This window comes from Xenopus laevis, chromosome 2S (genome assembly GCF_017654675.1).
Source record: "Xenopus laevis strain J_2021 chromosome 2S, Xenopus_laevis_v10.1, whole genome shotgun sequence".
Classification (NCBI taxonomy): domain Eukaryota; kingdom Metazoa; phylum Chordata; class Amphibia; order Anura; family Pipidae; genus Xenopus; species Xenopus laevis.
In genome coordinates, this window is record NC_054374.1 from 69273703 (window position 1) to 69291683 (window position 17981).

The following is a 17981-nucleotide window of genomic DNA, read 5'->3' on the forward strand; positions in this document are numbered from 1 at the left end:
ATACATAATGATGGCAAAGAGCCATCACTCAGTTTTAAAGTATGGGATCTCTTATCTGGAAATCCCTTTTCCAGAAAGCTTCAAATTACGGCCATGTCCAAAGAGATAATTTTAAGCAAATAATTATAATTTTTAAAAAATAGTTTCCTTTTTTTCTACAATAATAAAACAGTACAGGTACGGCATCTGTTAGCCAGAATGCTTGAGATGGAATATTTCGGATAAGGGATCTTTTCATAATTTGGATCTCCATACTGTAAGTCTACTAAAAAAAAGCATTTAAAGATAATTAAACCTACCAGGATTGTTTTGTCTCCAATAAGGATTAATAATATCTTAGTTGGACTCAAGTTCAAGGTACTGTAGCTTGCACCTGATGGTAACAAAGCTGCATGAATCCATATTGGTGGCATAGCAATCCTATTGGGTTTATTTAAATGATTTTTAGCAGACTAAAGGTATGGTGATATAAATAACAGAAAGATCTCTTATCCAGGAAACCCTAGGTCCCACGCATTTCAAGCAATAAGTAGTAAACATAAACCTTACAATGCGGCTAGCTACAGGGAAAATTGGAAAGGTAGTTGTCAGTAAACACAGTGTGAGTGGAAGGGGTTGTTTTCTGAGAAGCCCAAAATGTGTTGCATTGTTGCTGAAAACTCCTTCACTCTATTAACATTTCAAGTCAGCAATATGTTAAATGTGCTAGAAGATAGAAAAGAAGAATGTTAGAGGGTGGAGAGGGTGATACATGTGTGTAGGTGGGGGGGCTTCTAAACAGGCAGATTTGCATATCTGCAGTACCAAAATGATACCAGTGTATTACTAGTATAGGAATCTGAGCATTTGTTTGAAGGCAGGGGTGCTGATTTCATCTGAGACTTATCTTTAAAAACATGTCTTTATCAGCATCTCAGTTATCTAATATTACATCTTTACCTCCAAATTCTGCTAGATAATAGAAAAAATATTAAATAAGCACAAGCAAAAATGATTTTCCTCTTTTAATTTTGCAGGTTTCTACAATAAACATATAACTATATATCTGTTTGAGAGAAAATCGTAAGGGGCTCGTAACGTGAGAGGCAAAAGGGGGGTTAATAAATTTAACCCTTGTCAGGTTACTGGGAGGAGCCAGCAGTCAGACTATCATACCACCATGTGATCAGAGGAGCACGCTATATATAGAGTGAGAGAACAGAGCAGGCACTGTAGGGATATTCTCACTTCTGCACTGTTACACACATTGCTTCAGCAAGATGGAGAAATTTGCAGGAACCTGGCGGCTAGTGGACAGCAAGAATTTTGATGAATATATGAAAGCTATTGGTAAGTAGAGAATATTATATTCGAGTGAAAGAGACTGTGTGAAGTAGAGGGATATAAGAAAACTTCAACAAATGGAATCAGGAGTGTCTGTAATAATAAGGCATAATATAGATAGTACAAGAGAACAAGAATAAATTCAAGAAAAAATGAATGAAATATTTTATGTCAGTTGAAAATGCATAAACATGCCTTAATATAGTGTATGTGTCTCTGAAATGTGGCTGCATGTGTGACTGCTTATGTGTGTGTATAAGCAATGTGCTGGTGACTGTGAATATGTGACTGTTAGCTTATGCATGTGCATGAATGGAGTCAGACAGGCAAGATATATGGAATATTCTATGCACAGCAGCTGAATCAGTATTGTGTGAGGAGGAGCAGGCAAACACATATGAGAAGGGCCAATAGGGCAAAATAATGCTGAAAGATGGGCACATGTGGGTGAGGAGTGAGTAAGAGGGGTTTGCAGAAATCTAGGAGGGAGGGGGAGGCTGGGTGTAAGGAAGGCTGCATGCAGCAATGCAGGGGAGAAAATGATGAATCAGTGTGTGCAGAGAAGGAACCATTGTGCGCTTAGGGGGAAGTAATGCAAGAACTAAAATAAAGGGCAAGGGACATGGGTGTTGAATACAATAGCTGGGTATATTATTTGTGGGAAAAAGGGGTAGGTACTGTATATTTATGCACAGCCATACAGAGGGTAATGAAGACAGGAGACAAGATCTTGTAGGAAATAAATGTGGCAGTAATTAATAAATAAAGGATAATATATCAAATATAAATGTGGGAGGAAGGTTTCCCTAGATAATGCAGCCCACAAAATGGGTAGAAAGGGAATTTGGCACTATACACACAGAAAATTACTTATGAGAAGATGGCAGCAAGGATGAATTTTTATATAGAAAGATCCATTCACAGTAAAGTAGAGCAGAGGCAGTTTCTTGGGCTTATTTAAGAAGAGATCAGTTGCTTAATAAATTACAAGGAACACTTTGCCATTGAGTCATGTGAGCCCTGCTACGAAAGGGGAATAGTTAAGCCTGCCAAACTGAAACAAATGCTTACAATTTTATTGCAACTCAAGAAGCCCATTTTGTGATAATAATGTCTTATGCAGTAAAAACAGATATTTGAAATTGTTTTCTAAAGAATGAAATACTGTGCGGTTGATGAGATTTTTGAAAAATAAAAGACATGAATGCAATGTTTCATTTACAAAAAAATGTTGCATTCACTCTTTTCACTGCTAGCATGCATACTTAACTCTTGCACTGGTAACATGAATTCTATTTCATTGGAAAGTTGCAGACCCTCCATACCAGACACCAGGCAAATCATATAAGATGAGGCTGGGGTGTGCATGGAAACATGCCCTTTTCTAGCTATCTATGGCTCTGTAAACTACTTACAGTCAGATATTTTCTCAGCAGTGGCAGTTTACCTACCTAGTACTCTATTTGTGTGTAATAGCTGTAGCTTTTGATGTGCAAGCAAGTCAAATAAATCACTTGCAAGCCTAGCCTGGGCCTATTCCTAGGGCTAAAGGTCTAATTGCATCCCCTTCAGCCTGAACAAGGGACTCTCGCAATGGCATACCAACCCCTCATTTAATTAGTTTTTTTAGCTACAATTGCTAGTGTGTAACAACATTTCCTGTTGGAGGAGTGATTGGGATATGTGCCCATACTATGAAGTCCACCTTCATACAGTGAAAGAAGTTCATTCATTCAGATTCTTTGTGGGTTAGATGTTTCAATTCACAAGTGAATCTGTGTATGGCAGTATTAGCCAAATCAAGCCAAAGCCTGAAAATACTGCATGTTGATTTAAGAAAATAAAAACTTCAAAATAGACAACTGGGGCATGTAAGATAATTCAAGAATTACAGAGAATCTATTGTGCAGTATCTCGAGAATAAAGCCAAATGGCAGCTGTAATAGTAGGTGCAGGCTAATCACTAAGGGCGTGGGGCAATTTGTCACATGTGCTCAATCTCTTCCAGCCAGGGCTCCTATCAGAATTTGTGGGGCCCTGTACAACAACATTTTCTGGGCCCACCAACAAGTAAGAAAAAAACATTGGTGTTGTTGCCCCCCTACAAGTTAAAAAGGGGGAAGGGAACAGCTGATATTTTATCGCTCTAGCTGGAAGAGTTTAAATGCAGACAAAACATCCTGTGTGCTATAGCCCTAACAGTTCAGCTGTCCAAATACCTTTTGCTACATCTACCCATATTTTATTTACTCTTCCTTGTTCCCCCTCCAATATTGCACATAATGTCCACTACCATTCTTTCACTCCTAACTGCTGACTGTTCCATTTGTAAATCACTCTCCTGTCTTTATCTTTCCTATCCTCCTCATTTCTTCTAAACCTTTTACTATCCAATTTACTCAATAGGGCTCATGTATGAAAAAAAGTGCATGGGGCAAACCTCAGTGTTTTAACCTACAATATAATGTTCACTCCCCTGTCTTTATATTTCCAGGTGTCGGCTGAATCCAGCCTCTTTCATCTTCAATGAAATATCAGGATATAGACTCCTGGTCACACAAAAAAAATCTTAACTTGTCACTACTTGTTAAAAGTAAATGTATTTCATTATTTTTGCCCCAGCGTGTAAAACTGCAATTGTTGCGTGTATGCGGTATCTGGAAATCTATTCATTCTAATGTTGACTATTTCCCATGTGTTTTTTAAATCCCTTTCATATCGACTAAAGAAATACTAAAATAAATGGATTAGAGGAGTGTGTTGGGACTTGAATTTATTCTCTTGGTTTTTTTAGTTAGAAGGGAACTGTAAATGAATTAATATTCAAAAGGATATATCATAATAAATGCTAGGGTATTTTTCACAACAACAAACACTGGTAGCTGTTGTGGCAACTAATAACAGGCTTTAATCTTTGTAGGATAAACTGAAATATAAATATGGCAGGTTATAAATAAAGATAGGGCCTAATATGAGTGTTTGCTATGAAGTATGTTTACATTTGACCTATCCATCAAGCCAAGTACACTGGGCTGAGTACTGCCAAATGAGTCACATGCAGTGCCAGGAACAGCATTAATAAAGTTCCTCAGTGTTTCACCGTCATGTGAAGGTCATTCAGAATGGGACCAAAGGTGAATACTGTTCTACAGCTGCACTTTGTGATCCAGAACACCTTCTTGTCATACACTGAACTATAACTGCTAGCATGAATGGCAATCATTCTGCTCAATCCTACAGTTGCTGTTACACAAATGCAGTAGTTGTGTAAGTAAACCTCATTTAATTGGGAAGGATCAGACTTCAAAAAAAGAAATAAAGTAGAATCCTCCTAACACCCTATCCCTTGGTAGATACTAGGTCTAAATTAAGATTCTCAAGGCATAAGTACCGGTAAGCATAAGTACAGGTATGGTACCTGTTATCCAGAATACTCGGGACCTGGGGTTTTCCGGATAAGTGATCTTTCTGTAATTAGGATCATCAAACCTTAAGTCTACTAGAAAATCATTTAAACATTAAATAAACCCAATAGGCTGGTTTATCTCCAATAAGGATTAATTATATCTTCGTTTGGCTCAAGTAGAAGGTACTGTTTTATTATTACAGAAGAAATTTGGGTTATTTTGATAAAATGGAGTTAGATAATGGATCCCATACCTGTACTACATGTACCACCCCAAAAAAACAATGTTTAGTGTCCATTTCAAGACTGTAGCTGAAATAGTTGGAGGGGCTGTGTGCACAGCTTAGACATGGAACATGGGCAAAACAAAATAAAGAAAAATAAAGAAAAATTAAGAAAGGAGATTCACAAGTTCAATATCTGATAAATCATTTCCATAGTGTGAAAACAACATACACAGGCCACATGAAAAATAGCCAAGTGCCTGTTAAAATACCATTCACAAAATGCCTGTACTTACTTTTGGCACCATGTTAGCACCATGATTGAATTTGCTGAGTGCTCGTATATTGTTGCAAGGAACAGCCCAACTGAGTACAATGGAGTCCTCCCTAGATCTAATGTATGGCTTCCTTCCACACTCAATAACACTGGAAATCTATGAATGTTTCACTGTGGGTAAAAAACAAGGTGAAATGTGTTACAGTGAATAGGTCCTCCCCATAGATATTTCAGTTGCGACAATACAAAACAATATCCTGGTATGGGATCTGTTATCTGCAAACCCTTTATCCAGAAAGCTCCAAATTATGGATTGCCTGTCTTGCATAGATTCCATTTTATCCAAGATTTCCTTTTTCTCAGTAATAATAAACCAGTACCTTGTACTTGATCCAAACTAAGATATAATTAATCCTTATTGGAAGCCTATTGGGTTTATTAAATGTTTACATGATTTTCTAGTAGACTTAAAGGAACAGTTAAGTGTACAAATAAAAACTGGGTAAATAGAAAGTATGTGCAAAATAAAAAATGTTTCTACTATAGTTAGTTAGCCAAAAATGTAATGTATAAAGGCTGGAGTGAACAGATGTCTGACCAGATAGCCAGATTCCAACTTTCTGCTTTTCAGCTCTCTAACTCTGAGTCAGTCAGTGACTTGAAGGGAGCCCACATGGGACAACTGTTCAGTGAGTTTGTAATTGATCCTTAGGGTGGCTGCACATGGGGAGATTAGTCATAGTAAAGAAGAGGAGATTTGTCGTCTGGCGACTAATCTCCCCGATCCTGCCCGTGTGCCCAGATCCTTAGCATGCAGCTCAGATTCAAAAGCAACAGTTATGACCCATGTGCCCCCCCTCAAGTCACTGATTGGTTATTGCCTGGTAACCAATCAGTGGAAACCAAGAGAGCTGCAAAGCAGCAAGTAGTGTTCTGTTCTGTTAGACATTCAGTCACTCCAGCCTTTATAGATTCAATTTTTGGCTAACTATATTAGAAACAGTTTTTATTATCTATCTACTATCTACCCAGTTTTTATTTTTATACTGAACTATTCCTTTAAGGTACGAAGATCCAAATTATGGAAAGATCCGTTATCCAGAAAACCCCAGGTCCCAAAAATTCTAGATAACAGGTCCCATACCTGTACAAGCAACAATATGAAGAGATCCCCTGCCATTATTGTATCACTTCTTTAGAGTCATTTACCCTTTCAAACACTTTTTCTAAACATGTTGTTTTTATTCTTTTAGGAGTAGGATTTGCTACCAGGCAAATTGGAAACGTTACCAAACCTACAACTATAATAAGCTTGGATGGGGACAAAATCATAGTGCAGACGCAGAGTACTTTCAAAAACACAGAGGTCAGCTTCAAACTAAATGAGGAATTTAACGAGACCACTGCAGATGATCGGAAATGCAAGGTAAGATTAAGAAGCAGCATGTGCAGATACTCATTTATCAACACTGGGCAAATTTGCCCATGATCAGTTACCTATAGCAACCAATCAGTGATTAGCTTTTTAAAGCCAGCTGGAAGTAGAACAATGAATGCAGCAATTTGATTGGTTACCATGGGTTACTGCCCATGGGCAAATTTGCAAAGTGTTGATAAATGACCCCCACTGACTTTACAAGAGTCACTTTTTTCTGGGAGTAGCATATAAATCCTTTAAAAGGGGTTGTTCAGCTTTAATTTAACTTTTAGTATGATGAAGAGTTATATTCTGAGACTTTTTTTTATTATTTGCTATTTAGCTTTTTATTCAGCAGATCTCCAGTTCATAATTTTAGCAATCTTGCACAATGATTTGAATCAAAGATTGGATAATGAATAGGAGAAGGCCTAAATAGAAAGGCAAGTAATAAAAAGTAGCAATAACAATACATTTGTAGCCTTACAGAACATTTTATTATTATTATTATTATTATTATTATTATTAAAAGCCTGAAAGAGGCAAAATAGCAAGGCAACTCAAAAACTATAAAACATAAACAATGAAGACAAATTGCAAAATTGCTAGGCATTGGACATTCTATAACATACTAAAAGTTACCTCAAAGATGAACCACCCCTTGAAGCTTTTAAAAACACATACCCAGTGGGTATATCAATATAATACACAAAATATCTTGTAAATTATATCCTTATAATACACAAAAGCCATGAATATTCTGTAAATGATATCCTTATAAACGGTGAGTTCTGATGTCATCAGTTATAAACGGTGAGTTCTGATGTCATTTCTGTCACATGACTCACCGAAACGTGTGTTTTATAATAAATAAAGTACTCCCAGTTGCAGTGCTTTTATATGGTCCTGAAACTCCTCGGTAACTTATAATAGCCTTCTATTTTACAAGAGGGGGTACTTTATTCACTATATAACCACTATCAAAGCTAATAGTATATAGCTTTATAAAAAGGGGTAAATATATGAATATGAAACTGTAGTTGAGTGGCCTTAATCTTTCTTTATCCAGTGTGTAGCTTTTTAATACCAAGTATCCGATTTTCTTTCATACTAAAAAAGAGCCTGCAGAATGTTAGTTTAGTAGGAGAGCACATGTTGCCAAGACAGATTTATCCTGTGACTTCACTGGCTGTGTGACAGTGTAAGGACAGCTTTTGATGAGGTTTTAGAATGGAAACTATTTTGCAGATGGACCAGACTGGAAAGTATCGTGCTGGAAAGTCTTGAGCATTGCATTAACCACAGCTTGGTTAGAAAGTCAAATACTTCTCAGCTCAAATATTTACTTGGGGAATTAACTTTGGTAATTCTAGTGATTTAATGTCAACCTGAATTTTACATATTTAAAGATATTTGTCATACTCTTTTTCAGTCACTGGTAACTCTAGAAGATGGGAAATTGAAACATGTGCAGAAGTGGGATGGTAAAGAGACCACACTTATAAGGGAGGTTGATGGAGACAAACTAGTACTGGTGAGTACATTTACATGGTACTGGTAGATGATTTACTACCCTTAAGTGCAAGCACTGTATAACCTGAAAAAGGGAGCAATAATCTTTAATGCAAGGTGGGGGAGGGGTTGCATTACAATTTAAACCAAAGGGATGTTGGGAAATGGTTCAACTCGATTTCCTTTCATTCTGTTGAAACAATCATGTTTTATCATTTATTATATATATTTTAATAACTCATGCCAAAAGAGGCTTGTATACTTTCCTTAAATGCAGACATTGGGGCAGATTTACCAGAATTCACCAGAAATCCCATCCGCAGGAACATCGACAATTTACAGGCATAGAGGACAATTCGCTAGCGAAAAGAGAGCGTCGCTAGTGCAGTTTTGTGCCTTTTCACCAGGTGCATTTTAACTCAGGCGAACGATTGTTACTCTGCAAATTCACTAGTTTGAATTGTTACTCTGCAAATTCACTAGTTTGAATTGTCACTCTGCAAATTGTTACTCTGCAAATTCACTAGCTTGAATGTTACAGAACGTTACCTCCGCCTGTACGAGACCGATTAGATGAAGCTTCATCCTCCTCAATCTTTTGTCAGTGATATCTTATCCTGTATGCCGAAAAGTCATAAACATTTTAATAAACGCTGGTGTTTTTTTTTTATGTTTTAAAGGGGGATTGTCTTTAAAGGTTGTAACTATTAAAAAAATGTATTTTAACATTTTTTTCCCATTTTAGGGGCATGCCACATTTGTTTTAGGGTGGGCTCATGTCTAGAGCATTAGAGGATCTCTTGTCTTCATTTTGCTTCCTTGGACATTTGTAATAATAAATGGGCACTTCAAGCATTTGCACCTACATCACTAATAAAGATGTCTATATGACCTATATTTACCCGCCCTATTTAAAGGGACCTAAGTGCAAGTGTACTAACGAAGTTTCGCTAGGCAGAAATGAATGTTAGTGAAAGTTTGCTATGAAATGCTTGCGCTGACGAATTAACGCTAGTGAACTTTGCCAGCGTTCGGCTGCCAAGGTGCAACTTCGCATTTTAGTGAATTAGTGTAGTGGTAGCAATTTTGCACCTGACAAAGTGGTGCAGAGTGTGGCGAAGCCTTCGTAAATGAAAATTCACCCTTCAGTGAATTTGCCCATTGATGGCATAACCTACAGTATATATGAGCCTTTGGCATACTTTTATTTCATCACAAATGTTGTATTGTTGTGTGAATGCAGTAGCCCAGACAAACTGTATTTCCCCACATTAAGGGGGTTATTTATCAAACTCCGAATTTATCTCAATATTTTCTGCTACAAACTCTGATCAAATCCGATCAGTTTTTTAGATTTCCTCAAATTTTTCTGGCTTTTTCATTGGATTTTCATGATTTACATGATTTTTTCATAATTTTCACCTGAAATCTCCGAAAACTTTGGGGTATTGCCCGAAATATATTGACTTATATGCAACCTGGACAGGTCTGAGATGCTGGATTTTCAGATTCGGACCTTTCCATCCTCGGGGTTTAATAAATTCTGAAAAATTCATGATTTTATAAGTCAGATTTTATAAATCGTCTTGATTTTTGCATTCGAAATTTAGTAAATAACCCCCTACTACCATATTATTTCTTCCACTGAGGTACATGCACACACAAGCTTGTTTATGATTTCTCAAAAGGGCGAAATGCTCCCTTCTGCAAAATATAAAATACTGTTGTTCAGTGACATGGCATGCATTAATGATATGTTGAGACAGAAGTATTCTTCCACCTAGTTCTGGTCAGCTGTAGTGTGCTGTAGGACTGACCTCCAGTCCTGACCTTGGGAAAGAGTTGTTTCCAACGACTTTAAATAATTTGCTCACGTGTGTTTACACAGTTATCTGAGTTCAAACTACTTCACAATCCAGGACTACTTAACCATCAGAGAGCTGGAAACAAATAACTTTATTGCAGTTTAATACAGCTTCCTTGCTTAACAGCAAAGTAAATTCATTTTAGAAAGTTACAAAAAATGTAATGTTAAAAGTAATAAAACAATGTCATACCTCCAAACTGTCCTGTTTGTCACGGGACAGTCACGATTTTGACAGCTCAACCCACAGTCCTGGGTTTTTGCTGAAATATCCCAACTTTCTCTTTGATCTCCTTCACTCAACAGACAGAAAAAGATACAATATTTCTAAAACTAAATTGGCTTTTGGCAGAAAGCCCAGAATTCATGGCAGGTGCACTTAGATAATTTTGTAACAATTTAAGATAAGCAAAGAAACAATTGTAACTAATTAAGATAAGCAGGTCTCTTGGGGAAACTGTGACTTGCCTCTTAAAGGAAAAGTAAATCCTAAAAATTAATATGGCTAAAACTGCCATGTTTTATATACTGAACTTATTGCACCAGCCTAAAGTTTCAGCTTGTCAATAGCAGCAGTGATCCAGGACTTCAAACTTGTCCTTGAAAAATGACATGCACAGTTGACTCTGAGCAGCTGTTTAGACGCTAAGCTTATGGATTGTTGCAAATTATCAAGCAGAAAATGAGGTTTGTCTGTAATAATAAAAAGGTGATGCTACAGGGCTGATTATTAGATTTTGATGCTAGTTGCACTGGTTTCTGTGCTGCCATGTAGTAATTATCTGTGTTAATTTCTAATCAGCTTTATAGTGTGACATTTCTATTCTATGTGTACTGTATATTGTGAGTGGGTCCCTAAGTACAGTAAGTGACAGCAGCACAGAGCATGTGCAGTCAGGGGCGATCCTGGCCCCTCCGCCGCCTGAGGAGCAGTTGCTGCTGCCCCCCGTCCCCTGGAAATTCGCTCTTAAAGTACCAGGAGCAGCATTTTTGCTAGTACTGGTACCTAGTGGAGCGCTGCCGCCTGAGGCGACAGCCTCAACTCGCCTCATTGGCGAAGCAACCCTGTGTGCAGTGAATCAGCAGAAAAGAAAATGGGGAGCTAGTGGGGCATCTTTGGAGACACAGATCTTTACTGCTAACGGGCTGTGGTTACCTTGGGCTGGTACAGAAGCCCAAAACATAATGTACAACATTTCTAGCTACTTATTTAACTTTCATTGTCCTTTAAAGGGCGATTCACCTTCATTAGCAAAACTGCAATAACATCAAAAAGCTACAAAAATGTGATCTAACTTTCATAACCTGCTGAATTTAGTAAAATGAAGATGGTAGTTAGGGTGTGTGTCCACAAAATGGGTGTGGCCGCATTCCCCGCGGCAATTATTTTTGTCCCTCTTTCTATTTCCAAAATATTGGTAGGTATGCAACAATAACAAGGAATGTTCAACCGGCAGCCCTACAGCTCTCACTACAGATTTCCTCATAAAGTATTTTAATTAAATGAAGTTGCAATTTGTATATTTTTCACCCCTTTAGACCCCTCTCATATTAGAGACCCAGCACAAATGTGTTCTCTCCTTCCATGGCAATATAGCACTAGAAGTCCTGTATTGGCAGTGCCAGGGACGTAACAAGCAGGTTCCAGGGCCCCTACAAAAAAAATTTGGAAGGGCCTGGCTCACACAAGTGGTTCCTGCCTACACCAAATCTCAGTGAAGCAACTTCGGGCGACTTCAGAAAATTAATCGCCGCGTGTGATTAGTGCTGGCATTTTTTCATTTTAGCCAGCGTGAGGGAAGGCGTTTGGGGAGATTGGTTGCAGCAAAAACTAGGCGACCAAATCTCCCCAAAACGCCCAGTGTGGCCTGACCCTAAGATGTGCTCCAACACTTGTTCCCTGGGGTGTTATAAATGACCACCAAGAATGACAAAATGGCAGTATCATAGAAAAGGGGGAAATGATTTACAGCAATACAATAGCTTGCTGTATCGATTCACTTTCAACTTTTCACTAAATCCCATAAGCAAAGGAAAATGTACAATGGGTCCATTGAGAGCACTTGCAAAGTGGCGGTTAAATGAGGTGGCAGGAGACAAAAGAAAATATTTTAATGTTGGGCTCTCAAGAAACAGCTCAAAATATTTAACAAACATAATGGATAGAAAGCCTGGAGGTACTTACATGCTACCAACGGATCATTATACTGATAATTATACAGTTTTGCAAGGGACCCAATCATAAGAAAGGTTTTATTTGTGTTACAAAGACACTGTATAATGTGTGACATATTGCTTTACGGACCAGTAACATTAAATATAAATACATAACATGAAAATGTAAAAATACAGGAGTGGGATTCCTCATACGGATGCCTATTATCCAGAAATCTCCAAATTATGGGAAGGTCATCTCCTGTAGAGTCGATTTTAAGCAAACAATTCTAATTTTTAAATATGATTTCCTTTTTTTCTCTGTAATAATAAAACCTTTTTCATGATAGTAACTATGCTGCATGAATCCATGGGGTATATTTATTGAAGTTAGAGATTGCCCAGTCTGCTAGAGTGAAATTCCGCCATTCTCCAATCATTTCTATGGGAATTTGAAAGGCTTATTTATTTCACTTTCACCCTTTGATAAATACTCTTTTAAAAATCCCATAGAATTGAATGGACAGTGGCAGAATTTCACTCTGGTGGACTGGGCAATCTCTAAATACACTCTTTGATAAATATGCCCCCATATCGGTGGAAAAACAGAAAATATTACAGGTCCCAAGCATTCCAGATAATAGATCATATACATGTATTTGTTTCTACAAAAAAAAACAATTTCTTAACAGCAAATTTCCTGTCTAATATGAGAACGGTTTTCAGTCTGCAGTCCTGTAGAGTTTGATTTGGCCATCACTTGGATTACTTAGAATTCTTAAAGCAATTTCATTGCTTTGGGCTTGTATAAAGGAATGTATTTCCTGGTGCTTAGCATTTGTACTACAGAAGGTACAGCTTTAGATTAGGGTCGTTTTTTTTCTTGTGGTATGAACATGTAGCAGGAAAGTCACTGAAGCTATGCGCACTTCACTTCATGAACAGATATTAAACGTAGTTGAGGCATCATACTTGTACAGAAGCAGATAGAAAAAACACTTAGTAATTTTCTCTACCATGGATCATTTGACTCTTCAGAATTCCACTCTCTCCAATGCCTATACTTTATGGAGAAATGGGAATGCAGAAAGGCATGACTATATAATTTTCAGCCCCTTCACTGCATCAAGAGATTGCTAACCAAGCAGAAACTCCAAAATTCTTAGGGCAGCAGTGAAATAATTTTGGAAAGGTATTAGTACCTCTCAGACAAAAAGGCTTCTGTTTTACCAGGCCCGCAGCATACCCAGAGGTTACACTATTCTGTGTGTGTGTGTTACCTCATAATTATAACAAATGTCCCTCATTTTCTAACTACTAGGGAAAGGTTCTTTTTAATGCAAAATATGCATACATGTGCATGATGACACTATTATTTTGTACATAAACACTATATGTACAGTATATGGTAAAATTACCTTTATCTTTTTCAGACTTTAACCTTGGCAGATGTGGTCAGCTCACGTCACTACGAAAAAGCCTGAGGACCAACCTCGTTATTTCTCTATTATGTGTTTTATTTGATTAACGTCAATACTGTATTTGCCAACAGAAGCCTTGATATTGATCCTTTTTGTACCATGACAAAATGCTAGCACAGTTTGAATACAGCAATCCTCCTCCCCGGAAAAGCCTTCACATCAGTATTACAACCTCAAAGGCACTGAAGACTGAAGAAACTGGTGCATCATTGTAACTCCTAAAAAGAGATGACACTTGTTTTGTTTCAGTGCATATTTTTATATTGTTTTAGGAACAACTTTGTTCATAGTGCATTTTTGAAATTAGGGTAAATGTGATGCCTTATTTTGTTTGGTTGCCCTGATTAAAAGGAAAAATGTCTCTGTTTGTCATCAATTATTTCTTTCCCATTTAAAAAACAAGACCACGTGAGGACAGAAAAGTGTGTGCAAACCCATATCTGCTGTATAACTTACTGTTCCAGTGTAGCTCAGTATTACAATGTCTGAAGCCTCTTACCTGAGAAAAGAAAATATAAGTTAAAAAAGAAACCTGTTGAAAATGACTGAGCTGAGCCAAAGAGCTGTGGCACCCAAGGCAAGGGTTGCTTTGTGTACCACCACCCCTCTGAAAAAAAACGATTTAGTCTTCACACCCCATTTCCCAAAACTATTTGCACCCTAGGTATGTGCTTATGTTGCCTACCCCTAGTTCTGGCCCTTGAAAATTACATTATTGGGCAGTGGTATAGAGTGCGCAGTGCCCCTCTGCAAAAAAATCTTCAGAAGGTCCCGGGGCACTCCGATCCCCATTCACCCGCCCACTTCCTGCCCTGCCCACGACCATGCCCTCTGCCCCACCCACATCCTGCCCACTCAATCCTGTGTCCCTGTGGGTGGTGGGTCTGCTTTTCTATAATTACACCACTGTTATTGGGTATGTATTGGCATCAATATAGAATAATATACGTATTCCATCTTTATTTTCATCCATTAAATTTAAATATATGTTTTCTGTTTTTAAAGGAATTTAGTGAAAAATTTAAAAAAGTGTGTATAACTTTAAATGTTCTTGAGATGGTTTGAGCAGCTTGTTAATCAAAGCACTGCACCCTTTGCCTTAATGCAATGTTCTTTCAATGGATGAAAATAAAGATGGAATACTTTAACTACATACTGTATGTATTTAAACGCTGTTGTTGAGTGGGAGTGGCCAGGAATCTGCAAGCGGAACAGGAGTTTGGTGTGTTCATACACCGCTGTCGCATACCAATGAGGAATTGGAATCAATATATATATATATATATATATATATATATATATATATATAAAAACCCCCAACTGTGGCAAGGGTATGGCAACTTCTACTACAACTGTAAAAATATACAGCTAACAGAATCTAAAGTGTTGTGCACTCAGTAAGATATGCGCTCATGTTTTATTCCCGATTCATTCAATTAAATGGAAATTAGAAAACATTGTGCATTCTTCTGTTTATATAAGCAGAATAATATAATACTAATTAGTAGGTAAGAACATTTTTTAACCACATTTATAAATAAAAACGAATAAACTTTAGGCAAAAATAATATGTCTACCCCTGCTTTCGTTTCAGCGCATTACCAATAAGGGGCATTTGGGCTGCCAAAGTGCAAAGCTTGACCCACCCATCTCTGCTATAATCAACATGAACTACAGTAGTTCTAACGTTTAGTATTAAACAGTAGTCTTTTGCTTTATAAGAGAAGATAAAGATTCCAGAAATCACTTCATATTCACATCATACCATAGGCTTTAATTTGTTTTATACCCACTACCTAATGAAGTTGCATATGTTAAAGTTGAAAAGATACACAGTGTATGAAAGGTATAAATACATGTACGCTGGTTTCACGTGTAAATGTCACAATGCAGTAAAAATGCATTCAAAGCTTTCTGTTAGGATCCAAATGGGACTATTAATAAGGATTTAACCTCCTTGCTGATGAATAACCTAGACCCAATTTTGATCTGTTTTAAGCAGGCCCTCACGACATGTTCTAAGCTACCCATTACACTCTGGGGACGGGTGAACATTTATAAGATGATATACCTACCTAAATTTTTATATGTACTACTAAATTCACCAGTGAAGGTTTCACCCCTTTTATTCCAGAAAGTCACCTCTTTGCTCATCCCCTTTTTGTGGGACAACAAACCACCCAGACTTTCCTGGAAGGTTCTAGTGGCTCCCATAGATAGAGGCGGACTGGGGTTACCTTATTTGTACTTATATTATATTGCTGGGCAACTGTACCATGTTTCATCCTAACGAAGATAACCCTAATAGTATGTTGTTGGGCACATTGCTAGGTTCCCTTGAGGCACTTAGAAGCATACCTTATAGGAAGTTAGGGGACTATGATAGGCTACCTAAGACTGTCACTACTCCGCATTATGCATGGGGCCTTGCCTGCAAATTATTTAAGGTGACAATCCCTCTTAGATCTCCACATTTACCCCTCTGGAAAAATGCTAATCTCCCGCATCTACAGGTAATTCCGGACTTTCAGTATTGGCCCCAACTACGGGTTGGAAGCCTGGATGATCTCTTGGTTGACTCTGTATTCCCCATCATGGCACAGCTTAAAGAGAAAACAGGCCAACAAAAGATTCAATGGTTTAGGTATCTCCAACTCAGAGCAGCCTTCAGAGCACAGTTCTCCTCCCTTGAACTGGTGTATTCCTCCCTGGGCTTTGAAAACATCCTCTGGGATGAAACTGACAATAAACTGATCTCTAGACTTTACAAGGTGTCGCTACTTTGTACTCCAGATCCTTTCATTAAAGCCTATCAAAAGTGGCAAGTGGAACTCCCCGCATTAAGTTCAGACGATTGGGACCAGGCCACTGAGGGGTTATATAGTTTCCTGATATCAACTAGAGACAAGCTTATTCAATTCAAGTTTACCCATTAGCTTTATATTACACTGGTCAAGCTGAAAAAACTTGGCAGATCCCCCGAGGCCAGATGCCCTAAATGCCGGCAACCCAATGCCACCTTCCACCACCTGGTCTGGGAATGTAGTCTGGTTTCTCACTTCTGGACTAAGGTGATCGGCCACTTAAGCTTGAACAAACTTCAGGATGACTATCAAGGCTGTCTTCAGCAAACTTCAAGGCCTGCAACTCTCCAACCCTCTTGGCAGATAACACTGCAATGAGAAATGCTTTTTCCAACATCAAATGCCATAATAAGCCTACTAGCTTGAAGTACTGCCTTGAAGAATTTCACATTTTACAGATGAAGAGAGCAGTTAACACCTGAATGCTGAAATAGCTGTAACCTGCATCTTTGGGGTTCTGGGGCTGATCCTGAGGCCTTTATTAAAACCCTGCAGAAGGAAATCTCTGCCAGTGATACTGAAGAATTTTCTATAGACATGCCATCTTTTGAAATAAGCACTATTAGCACCAGGGATCTAGAAGCAAGTATAGTAATATCAATTAGGCACTGAGGGGAAAATAAGTTTCCATCTTGAGTTAAGTAACTCTAGGATGGCTGAAGTGTCTCGACTTTTACTTATGGCTGCCTCCAGATTCTCAAACCACAATTCCTTAGCCACCAAAATACCTGCAATAGACTCCAACAAACGTAAAATATCTAATTGAATCAATTCTCCTATCCATAGAATCCTTCAGTGTAGTCACATCTTCAACAGAAAGCAAGGTACTCTTTGCCAAATGGATAACAGGATCAATCATAGATAACAGGATAATCAGTAGAAGGCACGGAACAAAGATCCTTAACATCTTCTTGTCTTAAAGGATACAGTTTGTGCAGTCAACTTTCAGGATAACACTTTTCTCCCCTGAAAAGATGATTAACTCCTTCATGCAAAGGGAAAGTCTGGGCTCTCTTCTTAACACCCAGATGGAAAGCTGAAAAGAGAATTCCTGACCTCCATCCACCAAGTCCAAATTACTTTGGACAATCTTAGAGTAATCCATTGATTAATGGAACAATCACAGAGTAATCCAATGAAACAAAATGCACTTTATGAGATACTGCCTGGTAATCCAGGACATCAGCGTTAGAAAATGATGGATATCCAGCTGCTAAATCCAGTCCTTCAGACCATGTGAAACAAGTACACAGATCTTCTAAAGCAAGGAGACGTTATTCTCTTTTGCTTTGACTTAGCATGCTTTGTTACTGCCAAAAAACCAACAATATTAGAAGCAAAACCCTATAATGAACTTCCCATCCTCATTATATACTTTTTGAAGGTAGGGTTGTGAGGGTGGCAGTTGGCAACCAAGGAAGAAAAAGAAAGGTGCAAGAGGTAGGAGGAACTCACTAAA

The 17981-nt window shown here is 38.0% G+C and overlaps 1 protein-coding gene across 1 annotated transcript; it reads left to right on the plus strand.

Moving 5' to 3' along the window:
- Positions 1-1221: 1221 nt before the first annotated feature.
- Positions 1222-14019, plus strand: fabp3.S (fatty acid binding protein 3 S homeolog). The gene is given in 4 exon segments (NM_001092107.1): positions 1222-1329; positions 6484-6656; positions 8080-8181; positions 13611-14019. Coding segments are annotated over 4 exon segments (396 nt in total). The 5' UTR covers positions 1222-1259; the 3' UTR covers positions 13662-14019.
- The last annotated feature ends 3962 nt before the right edge of the window (positions 14020-17981 follow it).